The sequence below is a fragment of the Akebia trifoliata genome, chromosome 6, assembly GCF_017979445.1.
Source record: "Akebia trifoliata isolate Shusen 1 chromosome 6, ASM1797944v1, whole genome shotgun sequence".
Lineage (NCBI taxonomy): Eukaryota > Viridiplantae > Streptophyta > Magnoliopsida > Ranunculales > Lardizabalaceae > Akebia > Akebia trifoliata.
The window spans coordinates 1,920,828-1,941,031 of record NC_141380.1 but is presented as its reverse complement, the minus strand read 5'-3'; the positions used below and the strand labels follow the sequence as shown (position 1 = coordinate 1,941,031).

Below are 20,204 nucleotides of genomic sequence, written 5' to 3'. Positions count from 1 at the left end.
AAATAAATAATCCTATTTTGTTCTTGAGGTTTGAAATGTGACATAAAAAAAAGTTGACGTCGAGGGGCATTTAACTCATTTTCTTTAGTCTCTTAACGAAGATTGACTTCGAGGGCTATATGCCTTTAGTTTGAAAACATAAAAGGGTGTCTCAAATATTCACCGAAACTCGGAGTGGTGTGTCTAAATAAACCTAAATGATTTCTAATTTCAACTCCATTTAAGAAACTAATTGAATTATTGAAGGTTGATAACCTTGTGTGTGTTATGAACTTATAATTCCAATTCCCCCCAAAAGACTTTAACACTCGTGAGATGGTCCCCGTGTTGACATGAGCTGATGATGATTGTAGTATTTATTAATATTATGTATATTTGACCAAAAATGTCGATGCCCCCACCACTTGAGGTATATATTAAGTAAAAGGGACACATGCCATGCACATGATGTCAAGATACAGATTCTTAAAACAATGTGGACTATTTATTATAGTTGTTTATTTTATTACTAATCAAGATAATTTTAAAAGATAAATATTATTTTTATTTTGTTATAAGTGTAAATTACTTCAATCACACTAAAAGATCTTCTAAGAAACCGACGATAAGGAATAGAGGAGATTTAGAAGAAGGTGAGGGAATATAAAATTGGTGTGAGGTACTAGAAATTACTGGTTCGAAGTATATTAAAAAAAAAAAACCAAAGAACAAAAGCCCATGGATCTGAATCTCAACTCGTAAAACCCAACCCAAGATATGCCTAGACTGGACTCAAGGTCAGATAGGCCTGATCTTGGGTTTTGGAAGCCTGAACTGTTACAAGCCCAACCCAGACTGTCTAGGAACACCCCTCCCCCCCACCCACACACCCACACACACACACCCAAATGGTTATATATACTTTTTAAGAAAGAAAGAAAAAATATGTATCGTAGGGCCATGGGTTGGGCTTGAAATTAAGAAATCGGTCCAACCCAATAGTTTTAGGACCCAACTCAGGATGGGCTGGGTATGATTTACACGTCTAGTTTGAAGTTTGAACAAACAAATACACGTGATTTTGATGCGTAGGTCCAACTGGGAGTAAGGAGAACATGGTGGACCCAAGAGGTTGACATATGTGTTTTTCTTTTTTTGTGATTATGATCACTCATCAATGGTGTTGTATCTAAGCAATCAAAATTTTTATTATTCAAGTTATAGTGTGACCCACCATGTTTCATTTATCAAATATTTGAAAATAAAGTCAAAAACTTTATATCACATCACGTACCAATCACCTATAAAATTTATTAAAAAGCAAAAAAAAAAATATGTGAGATCCATTGAACTAACATTTGATGATGCAGAAGCTCTTCCGAAAATCATGGAAATATTGATTATGAGAAACAAAAATTCAGACTTATAAGAGTCAAATTTAAAATATCGGTTCCGATTTTCATTTTTCTATATTTGGGTCCGAAAGGAATTAGAACTGATTCCATTTTATTCGATGAGTCTTATGGGTCTCCATAATCGATTTGTGTGTTTGTCTATTTTTAGATTATAGAAGGTCAAATGTTTCCCTCCCTTTTAAAGTTAATAAATATTATATAATGTTATTCAAATTTTCATATATATCCTAAGGTAAATATGTTGTATTCTTGAAAAGGAAAATCTTTGCAATGATTTATTGAAGACATTTTCTTATATTTCTCATATTTTGCGATTAAAAAAAAAAAAAGGCTTGATGGGTGTGATTCTTGGTTGTTTAATCCCAATCCCACATATTTTAGAATTGTAATAAAAAATATGAAAATTCTTCCAATGCTAGATACCCTAGGAACTATATTAAAAGAGAAATATTTTTTTTACTAACTTAGTAAAGATTTTAAACCTTATTAAGGGTCGTTTGACTAAAATGGATTACCACATTAGCAAGCCAACTCCACAGAGATCATCCTTAGAAAAAATCAGCCCATTAACAGATGTCTTTTGTAAACCACTTTATAAGTTGAAGAGTCGTGGACATCTAACTTTTGTAAACCACTTTTGATGGGATTAAAAGTTTCAAAGTGGGCTGATTTTTTGCTAGAACGATCACCTCACAAAAAATCAGCCCATTCTAAAACTTCTAATCATATATTGAAAAATATTTGATTTGTATATGGCCCTTGAGCGTTCCCATTTATATATCAGTCTAGAAATGAGAACTGCCTCCCTTGACTAGAAATGAGAAGAGCTCTTACTCACATTCAATATTAGTTTTCTATTGGATTTTGATTAATTAATGCAATATTCTGATCCCTCCAATGCAATTCATAATAGAGTCGTGATAATCTGACATTCTTCTTACGCTCCGTAACGTGGTAGTGATAGAACCAGAGATCTTTTTCTTCGAGATGCACGATTAAAAAAGATATATGGTCCACGTCAATGAGTGTACAAAGAGCACCAAGTTTTAGAGTGTCAAATTATCATTGGACTTCGTAATAATAATACACTTCACTATATATTTTGAAAAGCCATATAATTGAATATGACTTGTCACAAGATCACGTAAACTTGTTGTATGAACCTAACCTCTATGTCCAAGACTCTCATCCAATACAACACCACTCATCCAAAAGGGATAAGTTTCAGTGTTTCTTTTATATGATCAAGATTGGTCTCAAGAAGACGAAGAAGAAGTTCCAATCCCATAATTTATAGGGTAAATTACACTTTGACCCCTTTGGCTTTGCATAATTTCACGTTGACTCCCTAACATTTTGACAACCGTACTTACCTACCCTTTCACACACGGTATTAAAATTCATTTGTTATTGTACAATTTTACCATCTCGTTTTATCATTTTTTATAAAATTATAAAAATTTCCCCATCTAAGCATTCACAAGTAAACCCATTTTTTTATTGTGATATTTTCATTTATAAAAAGAATAACATTTTAAAAAGGGTAAAATGTATAAAAGTAAAAAATTATTTTTTTACTGTTTGGTTGATGGAAAGTAGATGGAAGGAAACCACCAAGGGGGTGGCTAAATGGTACCGACTTGGGGTCAAGGAGTTTGCTCTTTCTTTGGTCTCAAGTTCGAATCCCACTACCCATAAAAAATCTTGGTGGCCATGCACTTTCGCACGTGTGTAGATTAACACGTGATGGGAAAAGCCTGGGTGTGGGGCGTAGGGACACTAGTCTGGTGCGCGTAAGCTGGCCTGGATTCCCTTCGTTATAAAAAAAAAAGTAGATGGAAGGAGGGTAAATGAACCCGACAGATAATTGTAGGGAAGGGTAATGCAATTGTCAAAATGTAAGGGGTTGACATACAATTATGCCAAACAATTGGGGGTGAAAGTGCAATTTACCCTTATTTATAACCACACCAAAGCAAATAAATGAATTCAATCAATGTACTTGCCTTTTCTCATTTAAAAACTTGTTGTACCAAATTTTGTTTAGGGTTATTAAATAGATCTATATTTCATCTTCTTCCTCTTAATTGTGTCAGTGGGTCAGGCCAGGGGTTTTGTAGCAATGGTAGAGACATGGCTGGCCACCCCAAGCACAATATCAAGAGATTGAGGTATCTGCTATCTACAAATATTACAGAGAAAAATTTATGTTCCTTCTTTTGCAAAGAAATAGCTCTCTCAAAAGTATCTTTAGTAGGGAAAATTGGCGAGGGACACAATTTTTATAGTGCATGGATGTCGTCCATTTTACAAGATCCAACAACATGTAGTAGTGTTGTAAAAAAACATTGAAAAGATGAACATCATTTGGCCGGTGTTGTCAAAAATGTTGTTATGGGAAAATGTTGTTGGATTGAAGGACTAGGTGAGTTGGAGTCAGGGGCAGAGTCAGAATTTTCTTTTAGTAAGGGCAATCTTATGGTTAATTGGAGGGGGAGGGGGCAAAAATTGGCGGGAGATGAGGGAATGGGGGCAACCGGGGCATATCAGTAGTTTAAAATGCAGGGTATCTCGAATTTAAGTATAAATTCAAGGGTATCTAAAATGTCCAAAAAAGTTGAGTGGGGGCAATTGCCTCCAATGTCTCCTTACCAGCTCCGCCCTTGGTTGGAGTCTAGACTGCAAAAATTGAGTGGTGACACATGTTTTATGTTGTGTTTGGATTGAGAGAAATAGAGAGAAGAGAAAACAAATGAGTTTCTCGCCATTTCTCTTATTTAGATTATTAAGTGGAGAGAGAAAAGAAAAGAAGAGAAAAAACTCACTGCTTTAAAATATCAAAATTGTCCCAATTTCTATCCAGTCAATCTAAACATGGTGGAGAGAAACTAAGTTTCTCTTCTCTTCTCTCCACTTCTCTCAACCCAAACAAAGCGTTAAAGTTTACAAGAAGTTAATCCTAGTTATCAAACAATATCGAAATGTGGGTTCTTTTAAATACAACCAAACGACAAAATTCATTTTCCATGACCATTTTTTTTTCTTCGAAGAATTCATATTCCCTTGAAAACAATTTCTTGCAATCACACTTATACAAATTTGTAAACAAGTGGGGAATCTAGTCATAAATCACCATAATAGAATTAGTGAAAGTGGAGAACCGGGTTCTCCACTAACCATAACATAAATTTCTATTTAAGGAAGAAATCATTATATCATCCAAGTTTCCAGGCAAGTGGTGCACCCATGACCTAACCACATATCCTTACTTATATTCAACCTTACTTTTATTCATAAATGTCCATAATTTTCTCCATAATGTCCATAAATGTCCATAATATTCTTTGTGCGGTTTAAGAACAAAGTGATTGGCATCTTCTATTACAGAACCTATTAAATGAAGAATAATGCTGAAGTGACCTCAAGATTATACTTTTTATCGCACATCTTGACGTGAAAATGTGTTGGAACCATAGATGCTTTTCAATTGTACCTTAAACAAATGGTTGATATCTAGTAACTACAGGACTAAAAGTATCACAAAAGTGAATGTGGGGGGGAATGGTTGCGTAAACATGACTAAAATGGAAGAACAAATAGTAGTGGTGGGATTCCCCGCATAGTACGTAATGGTAAAGCATCCATATAAAGTGAAAAAAATGGATTGGATCGATAATAGTTGTTTCTTCTTGAACGGATGCCAATATGTTGGGTCATATTTAGGGGTTTCACCCACCTTTTTTTGGGGTATCAATGGATTCATTATACATGTATCATCTCAATATAAGTATCACTTTTGAAATCCTAAATTGGAGGTAAGGATGTGCAAACCATAGTTTTTGTTCTGAAAGATGGAATAAATATGGATGATTCATTGATGTGGTACCGAATTTTATTACAAAGACGTCGAATGACAATCGGAAAAAAAAAAAATTAAAATCATAGTTCATGCATTAAAACTAGTAGACGAGAGAATGTTAAAAAAAAAATTAGAAAAAAAAAGATTAATTATTTTGATTGAAACTTTATGTAGTTTTCATTATGAAGTGCATGATACCATGGCATTAAATCAAAACTCTTTCCCTAATTAACCATTGATACCAATGAGGTTTTGATAACTTTTTAAATTTATTATATATAGAAGTTATGTATAATATATGGGATGTGAGCTGCTTTTTTTTTGGTAGAACATTAGACCTATGTGACTGACCCCTACCTTCGCCAACTTTGAAAGTTTTGTTTTGGTAGCCTGGAAAATCTATCCAAATATCCAAGAATCCGTCCAAAAAAGTCATTGACAGTCATCAGATACATAATAGATTCACCATATCTCTATAAGATCTTACAACAGCAAAGTGGCCAATTTGTCTTTAGCATCTATATCTCTCTATAATTTGATGTGAGGTCACTTAATTTAAAGATCCCACCCTCAAGAAATGCCACGTGACATGGTTTTTTTATTTTTAAATTTTTTATTTTAATTTTTTGATACTTATAACGATACCCAATGAGATTTTATTTGACATATCCATTTGTTTGGACCTCATATCACATACCTGACATGAACTCGAGAAAAGCATCTCATACATTTTCACGTCAAGGTGTGCTATATGAGATTCAATCTTGAGGTCACTCTAGTACAACTCATTTTTAATATAATCTCTTAAATTATTTTTATGTTCCTCTGATATTAGTGAAATTTTTAAATGAACCCACCAACAAAAGTAAACTAAAAAAGAATATACATTTTTGAAGATGTTTTTCGAATGAGCTTATTGGAGTTCAATGTTGTTCCCCTAAAATTTGAAGAAGTTGGCGTGGGCCTGGACCTGGGCCTAAACATTTTCTTTTGGTTGACTGAGCCATTGGACTATGGTGAGACTTGTGAGGCATTTGGTTTTGAAGTAAGAATTATAAACATTTTTTTATAAAAAGAGGTAAAAAAGGTTTTCAAATATAGAAAGATCTTTACAGTTGTAGTCTTCAAACCTAAGAAGATCGAACTCTACCCACTTTGTTATTGGGTGCCTTTAGTGTCCTTTGGGAACCTTGGTGAAGAGAGGGGGGACTTTGATGTGACATAGGACATCAAGGAGAGCTGCTGCACGCACCCACTAACTTGGCCTCAAAAGTGGACAAAAGGAGAAGAAACAAACGAAATAATAATAATAATTATTATTATTATAATAATAAAAGCCTATTTTACCTAGGAATAGTGTTAGTAGAGATGGGGGACACGAAATATTTGAGAACAATTTTGTTGGTGGGGTCCCACGTTTTGAGAGTCTGATCTAATACTTTTTCTTGATGGATACGTGTGTGGGGGTGGTGAAAGGTTGTTCTTTCTCACCACCATTTCACACAGGCAGACAGTGACTTTGAGTGTGATTGTGGGTCCAAGGGAATTTAGGTATCAATTGAAAACAATTTTGTTGTTGGGGTTAAAATTATCACATATATTTAGAATTGAATCTATTTATTATAGAGAACGATTTTTGATTTGATGTGCCAATTTTTAATAAATTTTGATAATATGACATAGCTTTTGGCTAACACCTTTAACGCCATTTTCTTTCTCCTATTCATAGTGAAAAAAAAAAAAAAAAAAACATGATCCGATGCAATAGAATTGTAGAAGACAAAATTATATGAACTTTAAAAAAAAAATAGTTATTTTTCATTGTTGAATTTTTACTTTTAAATTTGGGTGTTCATTGGTTGTCCATTTTTGACACCTTTGATCAAACTCGAAAAATAATATATATATTTTTTAATATGAATATTTTCATGAAATTTAAAAGCCTGTGTTGTTAGATTGTAAATGTGATAATCAATGTGGGCCCAACGATCATTTTTTAAGATTTGAAATCTAAAAAAATAAATATGTGGGCAATGGGCAAGAGTGAGAATTTCTCTGTTGTTGATGTCATTCGTGTCACATGTCAAACGTTTGTTGGGCTGTGAGCAAACGCGTCAAAGCACGCCTCATATTATCAACACTCATTTTTAATTTAGAACCCGTTTAGATACATTAAAAAAGTAAATTTTGTTTTTTTTTATGTAAAAAAATTTGTTTGGATTTATTTTAGAAACTACTTTTAAAAAGTAAAAAATTATAATTTTTTAAAAAGTAAAAAAAAAAAAAAATTACTTTCTACTTTCTAAAAATTATTTTTTTCAAACTATTTTCCACTTTCTACTTTATATTCAAGTGTGGTATTAATATCAAAATAATAGATTTGAAAACAAAAATCCTAATCGACTATTGATTTTTAAAGTATTATGTTATGTCGGTAGTGATCAAGTCCTTTTGGGTGTCACTTCGACTCCCAAGCCTCATTAATTCTTACATTTTGGGAGTTAATTATTCTCTAATCCCAGCTTTCGAAATAAAAGAACCTGCTTCTAAAACATTGGAAATTCACTCTTCATTAGGAATCTATCCCCATCCACCATATTGAGTATATTTATATTTTCAATACATATTGATCATGTATTTCCCCCATAACAAATAATTCAATTAGAATATAATAATAATGAAAAAATTAATCTGTTATTGCAAAAACTTTTGATTTTTCTACTAAAAAAAATTATTCTACTTCTATGAAAATTATGTGGTGTTCTTGGTATGTGAAGGTTGGAGGATAAAATATAGGTTGAAAATGATTGTTTAGGGGAGAAAATCAAGGGTTTTTATTGGGAGGTTGAGATGAGGATATTTTGGTCATTTATGTTAATCTCAGGGAGGAAGACCTAAGTCAAGGGGGTGTGTCATCATTTTCATGACACAAAGGTATCTCTAATATAGATAAAAAATGTTGACTGGCATATCTAAATCACCCAAAATTAATTCACTTGAAAACTCATAAACAAATCAGATATTATAAACCCACCTTTATAATTATAAACCTAAATATGCTATAATATTTTTCTTTGTGAAAAATGAAGGGAAACTAGTAGGGCATAATATGGGTTGGATTTTATTAAGTGATTCGAATTTGAATTTAGCAGTTTTGGATGCTTTGAGTCGACCCAAATAAAAAGTGATTTGAACATGGACTGATGTCCCTTGATTGGAGTAGATTCGGGTCAAATACGATTCCATCCTTATATCTACCAAGATCCAAATTATATATTGTTCTTAAAATTATAATTTTATGTTTTTCAAAATATCATTTTTTTATATCACTTTATTATAACATGAATTCCCAATAAATAAAATAAAATAATTATAATAGTAAAATAAATTGTATAGCAATTAAAAAAAGAAATATAACAAAAAAATATAAATTAAATAAAATTGAATAATCCGAAATCATCCAACCTGATCGACTCAAATCAAGTAATTCGATCAGGTTGGAAACCAAATCCAAATTTAGTGAAAGCAAAATGGTTCGAATATGTTTTTAGCTAATAGAATCCAAGTAGGATGCGAATCCAAATTGAATAAAAAATTTGGATTTGTTTATGGATAGACTCAGATCTAGCTTGAATCCAACCCATTTTAAGACCTAGAAATTAGTTATAAATCACAATCAAAGAAGTAATGAAAGTGAGGAATTGGGTTCTCCACTACCCAAACATAAACTTCTATTTAAGGAAGAAAATCCAATCATACAAAAAAACCAGACAAGTGGTGCACCCATGACCTAACCATTCTTGTATTTTTCCTTAATTTTCACCCAAATGTCCATAATTGTTACTTTATAAACCTAAACATCTTTTTTTTTTCTTCATAGTTTTAAGGACTTGAACACTGTCACACATCTTCTCTTAGAGTTTCCACTAAACAATTGGTTGGTTGATACGTAGTAACTTTAGGACTAAAAGGATCATAAAAGGGGTTGGTGGTGGGGGAAAATGTTGCGTAAAGGTGGCTTAAAAGGAAACAAGAGATGGTAGTTGTGGGATTCCCATCCTACACGATAGTACTTAACCGTCCATACATGGTGGGCAATGATGAATTAGATCAATAATAGTTCTTTCTTCTAGAAGACACATCAACGGGTCGGATCAGTGTTTTGGGTTCACCCATTTATTTAGAGGTGTCAATAGATTAAGATAGTTACTATTACCACACCAATTTTACCAATAACGCACCAACTATTTGCATTTCTTTGGTGATTTACATAAGAATTGATGTGTCATTAGTAAAATTTGGTGTGGCAATAACTATCTAGATTAATTATGATTAGTGTTGGAGTGACCTCAACGGAGGACACATGAGAGACATCTTGATGTGGTGGCACGTGCATATTCATAAATGCATTTTATTCGTATCTCGAAGAAATGCATTTACAGGCATGCGTACAACACCACGTTAAGATGTCCCCCTACTGAGGTCACTCTAGTACGACTCATTAATTATACATGTGTCACTTCAAAATAAGTACTATTTTATAATTTTTATTCAAGATAAACTTAATAAACTATTTTTTCTTAATTACTTTTAGATTGTAAGTATTAATAAAGGTTAAATCCAACTCTAAGACTTATGAGCAATACGTTTGAGTCCGATACTGACATCTTAGAATCGACCTCGCACTTGATTTATTTTAAACTTGTGATTTTTTGACTCAAAAACTTTATGACAAAGGCACAATACCATAGATCTTTTTTTTCGGGATACACAAGTAAAAAGGTCAAAGGTTCTATGTGCCCTTGCCATGTTAGCCGATTACAGATCGAGTGAAAATTTTCGAGTTAGAAAATCATTAATATTTATTTTATCTAAACCCATATTTATTTAATATCTTTAATTAACATTCCAACAATTTTTTATTTAAAAAAACATAGTATTTATATAAAATAAAAAACCTAATTTGCACGATTATTCGAAGAACAACGTGTGCATTACACATGCATTTTTTATTTTTTATTTTTCATTTTTTAATTTTCCATGATACTCCTCTACTTTCCACCAAATAACAAGACGTGACAAAACAGGTGTAACAAAGCGATGGTTTGTAAAAAGAAATTCTAAATTTTCAGTCATCGTGTGAAGTAGTTTTCAACTTCAAAGCAAGTGGAACGTTGAATATGTTCAAGGCCACTCAGAATGAATCTTCTACTAGTGGCACACCTCATAAAGAGTACATCGTCAACATCAAAGCAGTGGTTGTTGGTCCCCCATATGGACCTCTTCTTCTTTCTTTTGCACTCACTTATTCTTTTTTTTTTTTTTTTTTTTCAATTCTCATCCCACTTACGTCCCAAATCGGGTATCTAATTGAAATCAAATTTTAGATTTTAAGTTTTTCCCATTTTAATAATAAGTTTCGACGATATATGGATTGGAATCGACCCTACTCCCATTGAATCTCGACTCGGAGATTTTAAGGTAGGAGTTCTAATTAATTGGTCATGTCGAGGTCAGATTTTAATAAATTTTTTAGTGGGTCCAATTGGATTTCTGTCATACAACTCAAATTCAAACATACGAGCGAGGTACTGCTTTCACACCAAACACATTTGCAAGAAATGGTCTAAAAAATCAAATTAATGGTTAAAGTGAAATTTTTTCAGATTGGTCGGTCTCCGATTTGATCATGGTTTAGTTGATTAGCACCAATTTATTATTGGATTTGGGATATGTTGACTCGTGAAAAAAACACATAATCCTAATTGTTGAGATACAAAATCCAACAATTGAGATTTATGCGTATCTTCATAACATATATTTTAAAGATACTTATCTCAAAGATAAAATCTTAATTATTATAATCATGTTTTTTTTCTTTGGAATCATTCTTCATGAGTAAGGGATCTCGACCTCATCGTTTATTATTTATTATAATTTTTTTTTTCTAAACATATATAATTTTATTTAGAAAATAATGATTTTCTGACACGCCCCCTTACACTCCCATCACAAAATTGTAAAATTGGCCTCGGGATATGTAGAATCATAAATACTTTCTTGTATATCTCAAGACAAATGATCTATGGCTCTCTGATGAGGGCCTAGGGGGGGCGTATGTCAGAAGAGGGTGTTAGATTATCACGACTCTTATTTAAATTACTTTATTTATTTATTTATTTTTTAATTTCTATATAAAAAAAACTTATCATAAGCACTGTTTAAATAAATAAAAAACAAAATTGACAAATTTATTTATAAAGTGAATTGTTTTTCTTTTTGGTGGAATATTAGATCTCTGGTGACCCCTACCTTCGCCAGTTTTCACAGTTTTGTTTTGGGTGAATTAGAAAACGTCATCAAATAATCCGTCCAAAAAAGCAGTTGACAGCCATCAAATACAAATTAGATTCACCAAATCTCTATGAGATCTTAACACCGCCAACTGGACAATTTCACTTAACATTTCTCTATAATTTGATGGGAGGTCACTTACTTCAGTGATCCTACTACGCCCTACAAATGCCATGTGACATGTTTTTTTTTTTTTTTTTTTTTTAATATTTATTTATTTTAATGTGGTTGATTTGATCATAGATACTCCTAAAGATTTGACGAATATTTGAGACAATCTTATTTTTAAAGGGATGAACATATGACCTCGATTTTTTATTCGAGATTAACATAAAATGATATAAATACCCTTGTCTTGAATCTTCTCGTCGAAGATTATTTATTTGTTCCATGAGTTAATCTCTAAGGTGAAATAGTTTATAGTCTCTAATTTAAGAATTCCATCTCCTTAGACTTTCAAATCTCGAGTGTAAGATAAGTATCATAAAAAGTTGAAAATGACTTTTTAGTAAAAAACTCAAAGAGTTTAATTAAAGTTTGGACATGACGGAATGAAAACTAGTTTGAATACGTTAAAAAAAGGAATTCACGGTAGAAGTTGAGAGTTTGAACACGAGAGATTTTTGAGATAAAAATCAAAGGTTGAAGTCAAATAAGTTAAAAATAATAATTCAGCAAATATGTGAAGATTTCGAAATTTGAACACTACAAATTTTTTAGACGAAAAATCAAGTTTTTTTTTTTTTTAAAACTAGAGATCGAAGAAAATGGTATTTAGATCATTTTCTATTAATCTCTTTTAGAAGTTTAGGTCAAATGGGTTTTTCCAAACCTCTAGTCCATCAATATTTTATACAAAAATTTATAAATAGTTTGATAATTCCTACCCATGAAATTGGAGAAATTTCCATCATGAACTTCGCAGATTGGTGAGTTTCAAGATCATTATGATAAATTCCCCAACTCGGCCCAATCAAGTTGATTTTGGGTTTATAGGTCTAGCAAATGTTAGGCCAAACATTAAGCACTTAAAGAATGTTACACGTGGCAGTTTTTGTGTATGGGATCATTGAATTACAGTGTACCCAGATCTACAGTGCGTTGTTTATAGCTTCTCTGACCTGAGCCCAAACCCTTTCTTTGAGTTGACTTGACTCGAAAGGCTATAGCGTAAGGTGTTTGGTCTGAAATTCCCATTTACAGCATAAACAAAATTTACAAGAAAATGTAAGAAAGATTCCAAATAAAGAAAGATCTTTACTCTTGCAGTCTTTTAGATACAACTTTTATCTTTAAATCGAAATCGACGCGCAAATCGTACGCGCAATTTGATTGGATGCCTTAAAAGCGCGTAAGATATTAAAGACTTATGAAAGTGACACGCGTTGATGTGTCCAAAAGAGCTATCACAAGTTTCAAGCTTTTCGGTGTCCTTTGAGAACCTTAGAGAGAGAGAGAGAGAGAGAGAGAGAGAGTTTGATGTGAGATTGGACTTCTACATACGCACCCACCAACTTGGGGTGTGTGGTTGCAAAAAGTAGACAAAAGAAGAAGAAAAAGACGAAAACATATCAATCAAAAAAAGCCTATTTTACCAAAGAATAGTGGTGATAAAAAGGTGGGGGACACGAAATATTTGAGAACCATTTTTTTATGGTGGGGCCAATTAGAGAGTCTGATCAAATGCTTTTTCTTGATAGGGATGTGTGTGGTGGTGGGTGAGAGGTTATTCTTCTCTCCACCGTCTTCAATATCATTTCACACATTTAGATAATGACTTTGATTGTGATTGTGGGTCCAAGGGAACTTAGGAATCTTTTGTAAATAGGAAAATGTTGCAATGACATTGATTCACACACTGCTGATGTGGATGAGTGTACAAAATCTTAAAAAAATTTCTTCGAGATATGAGTGAGAAGCATCTTTGGTTCTGTACACACTTTCACGTCAATAATGTGTGAATCAATGTCAATTTCAATGTCACGTCAACACGAATCCTCTAAATATCTAAAGGGTTAAAACAATCACACATACTTAGATTTGATATTAAAATATATATTAAAAATTAAGATAAATAAAAATAAAATAGACAGTGACAACTTAGTTTTGAATCCTACCTTGGTGTCTCATCTTGTTTACAAATAATATCTAACTAATGTTTTAAAAATTGAACCAATGATTGAAACAAAATTTATCATTTATTAAAAAAAATATAAATATCCATATCGATTTCCTTAAATCACCTTCGTTTATTTCATATAAAATTACCATTCACGAAAAGTGATGGTTTATTGATTGAATTGATTTAATTACAAAATAAGATTGAACTTGGTTGGACCACCGATTTGTTTTCATCATCTTCCACAATTCTTTTCAATTTAATTTGTATGCTAAAGTCAATAATATAATAAAAGTATGTAATTTATATTTGTCCTTTTTATTTATATATTTATTTCAATCACTTTTTTAGGATTCCTATCTTATGGAAAGGGTCGTCCTATAGATTTCTCTTAATCACAATCATAATCACAAAATTCTTTAAATTTTATAAAACGTTTGAAAAAATCCCCTAAATAAAGGATTAACCCGATCAAGAATCAATGAACTAATTGATGATTTGTCAATTACTTATCGAATATAGTAATCTTTTTATCCTTTATTTTTCAAATCTCAATAACAAGATAAGACTTTTATAAATTAAAGGTGATGAGTTTTTAAAAGAAACAAAAACAAATCATTCTTGAAATCTCTAAATTTTTTTTTAAAGAATAATGACTTTTGATGATCCCATCACATAATCGTACATCGTTTGTCTTAGGATACATAGGATCATAAATCTTTTTCTTGTGTATCTCGAGTCAAATGATCTACGGTTCTATGATGGGGATGTATGTCAGAGTGGGGGGCGTTAGATTATCACGACTCTTTTTCTAAATACTTTTGCTAATATTTTCGAATTAAGTAATCTAAAAACCCCACCAAATAATTGTCAAATTCAAACTTTATTACAATGATCACAATAAGTTCCATATATTTGGGATTTTATAAACCATATATTCCATACTTTAGCTTTAATGATTCATTCTTTTTTTTTTTTTCTAACAAAATTTAAATTTATGATGACTTTTAGATGATAGATATCTTATATCTAATATGAAAAAGAGAATTTGTGCCCACCATGAGTTTGTTCAAAGGCGCAAGAGAGAAAGAAAGGGAGGACCCACCATCACCATCACCATCATCTCCACCACCACCACAACAACAACAACGACAACAGCAGCAGCAGCAGAGCAGTTGTTCTCTCTTTTCTTTCTCTCTCTCTCTCTCTCCAATTACTTTAAAATAATTTAAAACCCCATGAAGTCCACTCTATTTGAATTTTTTATTTGGGGAGATTAATAATAAGAGTTATAATCTTTCTATTTATGGTTGCCGGAGATGCCTACACCAGTTACTGTTGCCAGACAATGCTTAACAACCGAGGCTGCGCGTGCGTTAGACGAGGCGGTTTCAGTCGCGCGTCGACGTGACCACACTCAAACAACTTCTCTCCACCTTGTCTCGGCCTTTCTCACTCTCCCTTCTTCACCTCTCCGCGATGCTTGCTCACGCGCGCGTAGCTCTGTTTACTCCCCACGCCTTCAGTTTAAAGCACTCGAACTCTGTTTCGGTGTCGCTCTTGATCGATTACCTTCATCTCAACAGCTCGACGAGCCTCCTATATCGAACTCTCTCATGGCCGCCATTAAACGCTCTCAAGCGAACCAGAGGAGACACCCAGAAAGCTTCCATCTTCATCAACTCCAACAACAACAGCAACAACAACAACAATCTTCTCTCACGTGCGTGAAGGTTGAGCTTCAACAATTGATTCTCTCGATTCTTGATGACCCAATTGTTAGTCGGGTTTTCAGCGAAGCGGGCTTTCGAAGTTGGGATATAAAATTGGCGATTATCCGCCCACCTCCACCGCTTCTTCGATATTCTAGTTCTCGGTGTCCTCCTCTGTTTCTATGTAATTTTACAGATATTGATTCGGAGCTTGGTCGTCGAAGTTTTAGTTTCCCCTTCTCGGGATTTTCGGGGGTTTTCGATGGAGATGAGAATTGTAGAAGAATTGGGGAGGTTCTTGTGAGGAAGAATCGGAGGAATCCGTTGCTTGTTGGGGTTTGCGCGAACGAGGCGATTAGGAATTTCGCAGAAGTCGTTGACAGAGGTGAAGGTGGAATTTTGCCTGGAGAGATATCTGGGTTGAAATTCATTTGCATCGAAAATGAGCTTTCAAAGTTTTTTACTGAAAACGGGACCGAGGGGTGGTTGGGTTCGAGGTTTGAAGAGTTGGGTCGATTAGCGGAGAGTTGTTCTGGGCCTGGTGTTGTTGTTAGTTTGGGAGAATTGAAGGAGTTCATTCGGAATGGATCATCTGGTGCAACAAGTTATGTGATCTCGGAATTGACGAGGTTGATGGGGGTTTGTCCTGGGAATTTGTGGTTGATGGGTGCAGCAGCGAGTTACGATACATATTTGAAGTTTCTATCGAGGTTTCCTTCCATAGAGAAGGACTGGGATCTTCATCTTCTGCCCATCACTTCGATTAAACCTTCCATCGAAGGATTCTCCTCTCGAGCCCAAAGGTTTGTTGTCTATTTTGCAATTGTTGATATGTTTCAAGTTCTCCTTCTTAATAGTATGTTTTTATCAATTATATGTAGATTACATGGTAAGGCATTTATGAATCAGGACTCTACACTATCATGCTTTGTCAAATATTAGTTTACATGACCTGTAGATAAGGATAAATTTTGAATTTTCTCTTCAAGAAATTTAGATTTTTAATGTAGAGAGGGGAGTAGTCTGATTTCCAGTCCATCGAAGTAGTTTGTATTCGATTATTAGCTTTCTGCGGTGTAATTTGGCTATCCCGAGCATGGTTTTAAAACTCATTTTGGTGTCTTGTCTTGTCCGTGAACGAGACCGAGTCGTCTTGGACGAGTTTTCCGATACATTTGAGACGTCTCGTTCAACAATGAGAAAAATGAACATGGGTTTTAAATCTCATCCTATACATTGACTTGTCCATCTGTCTCGTTGCTGGGTGATACCGAGATGACTCGGGCGATAAGTCTCGGTCTTGGACAAGTTTTGAAACCATGATCCTGAACCTTCCCAAAAACCCTTGTGTCACTCCTGTAGGGATAGTGATCTCATGAACGTTCGGCCAACCCCTTGATTAAGCCACACATCAAAATCAGCCTGATTAGTGAGTAGCAAAAGGATTCCAACATTGTCCATCATGGTACTCGTAGGCCCATTCATGAAGCCCTTCTCTGTGGTTTTCTGCCTGTATCTGTGCTTCTTGTCACATTAAACTTGTAATTATATTGGTTCTTTTGTTGGATGTTGAAACTTAGATATCGCCTCATGACAGAGGGATACTAGTAAGGTTCTACCTGGTAGGAATAGGGTATGGTGGTGAAATATATTAGATTGAAAATATCTACCAGTGTTAATGTTTTTTTGTGTTAACTAATGCACATCTTTACCCTCGAATTGTGTTCTTTGCTTCATTTTTTTATTCTTGGTTGGATTTAACATCTTTCTAGTATCTACATCCATGTGTTTTCTTTAGCTTCTGATCATCTGTGTCCATGGGATCTCACAGTTATGTGTTCATGATATATTTACAGCTTGGTGGAGTCATTTGTTCCATTAAGTGGGCTTATCTCCTCACCGTCAGACTTGAAGGGCACATTAAGCAACACCTATCGGTCTATATCTCGTTGTCACCTATGCAATGAGAAGTATGAGCAAGAAATTTATGCTATTTCAAAGAAGGGACACAGCGTTTCAGTTGCGGATCAGTACCAATCAAGCTTGCCTTCCTGGATGCTGACTGCTGATCTCTGCACAAACAAGGGACTGGATATGGTTAAGGTGTGTATATCTCAGTTAAAAGTAAATGTATGCTCTGCTTAGCCTTGTCATGAAGGAATTATGAGCTTCATATCAAATTTATCATGATGACAGCCTACCAAGTACCATCTACCTGTCTGTGTGCGTGTGTGTAGCGCCCTGGTCCACACATGTAAGATATTGTCTGCCTTGGGTTTTATCCCGGACGGCTTTAAAAAGTCCTATATGATATGGTCAAGCTTGCCCCTATAACCCAGGCTCTGAACGTCTATCCTGCTGATGTAGGCTTACAACTCCCCCTGCCATTCCATCCAGCGGACAGGACGGCTCCACTTTGACCCCTCAGTCTCAGTAGCCCTTTCCCTGTCCTGGGTAGGCACACCAGTGGGATTGTGAACATGCGTGTGTGTGTGTGTGTGCGCGCATGTGTTGACTAGTGTATGTATGGGGGTGCTCAGGTTTTCTCATAAACCTAGGTACCAGAGACTATATATGATTGTTTACAACTTCCATTTTTTGGCATGGGTTGTCGTAAATATACATTCTACCTAATAGGAAGTATTTATGGAAGATTTTATGATGATATACCTGTAAAATTGTGTTCCATCTCTGCAGTGCAGGCCAAAGATGATGGAGCAGTGTTGAATGATAAAGTTACGGCACTACAAAATAAATGGAGTGATATTTGCGGACGCCTTCACCATAGTTCCTCAGTGCCTGAAGCAGATACTAATTGGGTGGGACCCCAAGTGCTTCCCGGCATTGTGGGATTTCCATTTGTCGCAGACAAAAATGAAAGAGCCAATAAGAATGAGAATTCTCTATCCAAACTGCTCGTAAGACCTTCAGAGGGTGAGCGCCATCAGAGTGAGTCCAGTTCAAGCATCCCTGATGGTCATGCATCACCGTCCTCTGCAACGTCTGTGACAACAGATCTAGGACTGGGTTTAACACTTCATCCATCTACTTGTAGGGAGCCAAAGAATTCTATTATCGAAGCTCACAATGAGAATATTTCAAACACTCATGTCCTATCTTCCTCCATCACTGGGCCTAATTTAAGTGGGCAGTTTGATCCAAGTGATTTCAAGACGCTTTGGAGAGGTCTCACCGAAAGGGTTGGTAGGCAAGGTGAAGCCATATATGCTATAAGTGACACTGTAGCGCACCGCAGAACAGGAAACGAAAGGCGTCGTGGTGTAAGTCTGAAAGGAAATATATGGTTCAGTTTCCTCGGGCCTGATAGGGTTGCAAAGAAGAGAGTCGCTGTAGCCCTCGCGGAGATGATATTCGGTAGCCGGCAAAACATAACCTGTGTTGATCTAACTTCCCAAAATGGGTTTATCAATTCGAACACAATTGTGGGTTGCCAAGATATAAACGGTTATGATTTGAATTTCAGAGGAAAGACGATCCTCGACTACATATTTGGAGAAATAAGCAAGAAACCATTGTCAGTTGTCTTCCTTGAAAATGTAGATAAGGCTGATATGTTGGTTCAGAATAGCTTGTCCCAAGCTATTAAGACTGGTAAATTTTCGGATTCTCATGGTAGACAAATTGGAATCAATAATGCTATCTTTGTAATAGCTTCAAGTGTCATGAAGGATAAGAAAACTTTGTTTACGGGAAAGGAACCACAAATGTTCCCCGAGGAAAGAATTCTAGGTGCCCAAGCGTGGCAAATGCAGTTTTTGATTAGATCTGTTCCCGAGTTCACCACCTTAAACAATGGTTCAAATCTATTGGTTACTTGGACAAAGGGTACTTCTGGGTCAACTTTTGTAAACAAACGGAAGCTAGTAGGCATTGGTGACACCACAGAGAAATGTGAGACATTGGAGACGAACAAACGGACACACAAAATATCAAGGAAGTATCTTGATTTGAATCTACCCTTTGAAGAGATGGAAGCAAATGATTCAGAGAATGACTCTATATCTCAAAATTCGGAGTCTTTGTTTGAAGATTTCTTGGAACAACTTGGCGAAACAGTGGTTTTTGAACCATTTGATTTTGATGCTCTTGCTGATAAAGTATTGAAAGAGATCAGCAAGAGTTTTCGAAACAATTTCGGGTCTGAGGTTTTGCTCGAAATTGATTCAAAAGTTATGGAGCAGATACTCGCAGCTGCATGGTTAACGGAGAGTAAGGGAGCAGTAGAGAATTGGGTGGAGTTGGTTCTGAGCAGGAGTTTTGCGGAGGCTTGCCATAGGTACAAACTCTCAGCTAGATCGATTATGAAACTTGTCGCGTGTGAGGGCCTATGTATGGAGGAGCAAGCACCTGGGATTCGTCTTCCTGCAAGAATCATTATGAACTGATATGTGTAGGCTTCTTGTAATTAGATGTTTGATGTAGCTATTGGAATCTAAAAAGTTCTGTTTTGACCTGTTAATCCCATTTTGTTATTGGGTTTTTTCAGGTAGCATTTGTGTATCTTATTGGGCATCAAGCCCATGATGAAAACTTCCCAAATCTAGTGGCTAGAAATCAGTAATTTAGCTGGTTTTTTTTTATGTGGAGGCCCATCAAAGTCATGGGCCTAAATTCTTCATGTATCATAACCCAATCTTGAAACAACTTTTCAATTTTTATGACTAGCTTAAAACTAATGAGAAATTGGAACACGTCTGAAATCGAGATGACTCATTAGAGAAATCGGGTTTAAAATTTTTGACTCT

At 34.7% G+C, this 20,204-nt stretch overlaps 1 protein-coding gene across 1 annotated transcript; it reads left to right on the top strand.

Annotated features, from left to right (window-relative positions):
- The first annotated feature begins 14,688 nt into the window (after window positions 1-14,688).
- LOC147399507 (protein SMAX1-LIKE 6-like) lies at window positions 14,689-20,087 on the top strand. The gene is made up of 3 exons (XM_086444885.1): window positions 14,689-16,241; window positions 17,295-17,541; window positions 18,141-20,087. Exons 1-3 carry the CDS (start codon window positions 15,046-15,048, stop codon window positions 19,842-19,844), a joined length of 3,147 nt encoding a protein of 1,048 aa, XP_086301011.1. The 5' UTR covers window positions 14,689-15,045; the 3' UTR covers window positions 19,845-20,087.
- The last annotated feature ends 117 nt before the right edge of the window (window positions 20,088-20,204 follow it).

Excerpts from the sequence above, each read along its gene's own strand:
- LOC147399507 (XM_086444885.1), top strand. The coding sequence starts at position 15,046 with ATGCCTACACCAGTTACTGTTGCCAGACAATGCTTAACAACCGAGGCT. Across the intron at positions 16,242-17,294 it reads TTCTCCTCTCGAGCCCAAAG|CTTGGTGGAGTCATTTGTTC; the intron begins GTTTGTTGTCTA and ends ATATATTTACAG. Across the intron at positions 17,542-18,140 it reads AGGGACTGGATATGGTTAAG|GCCAAAGATGATGGAGCAGT; the intron begins GTGTGTATATCT and ends TCTGCAGTGCAG.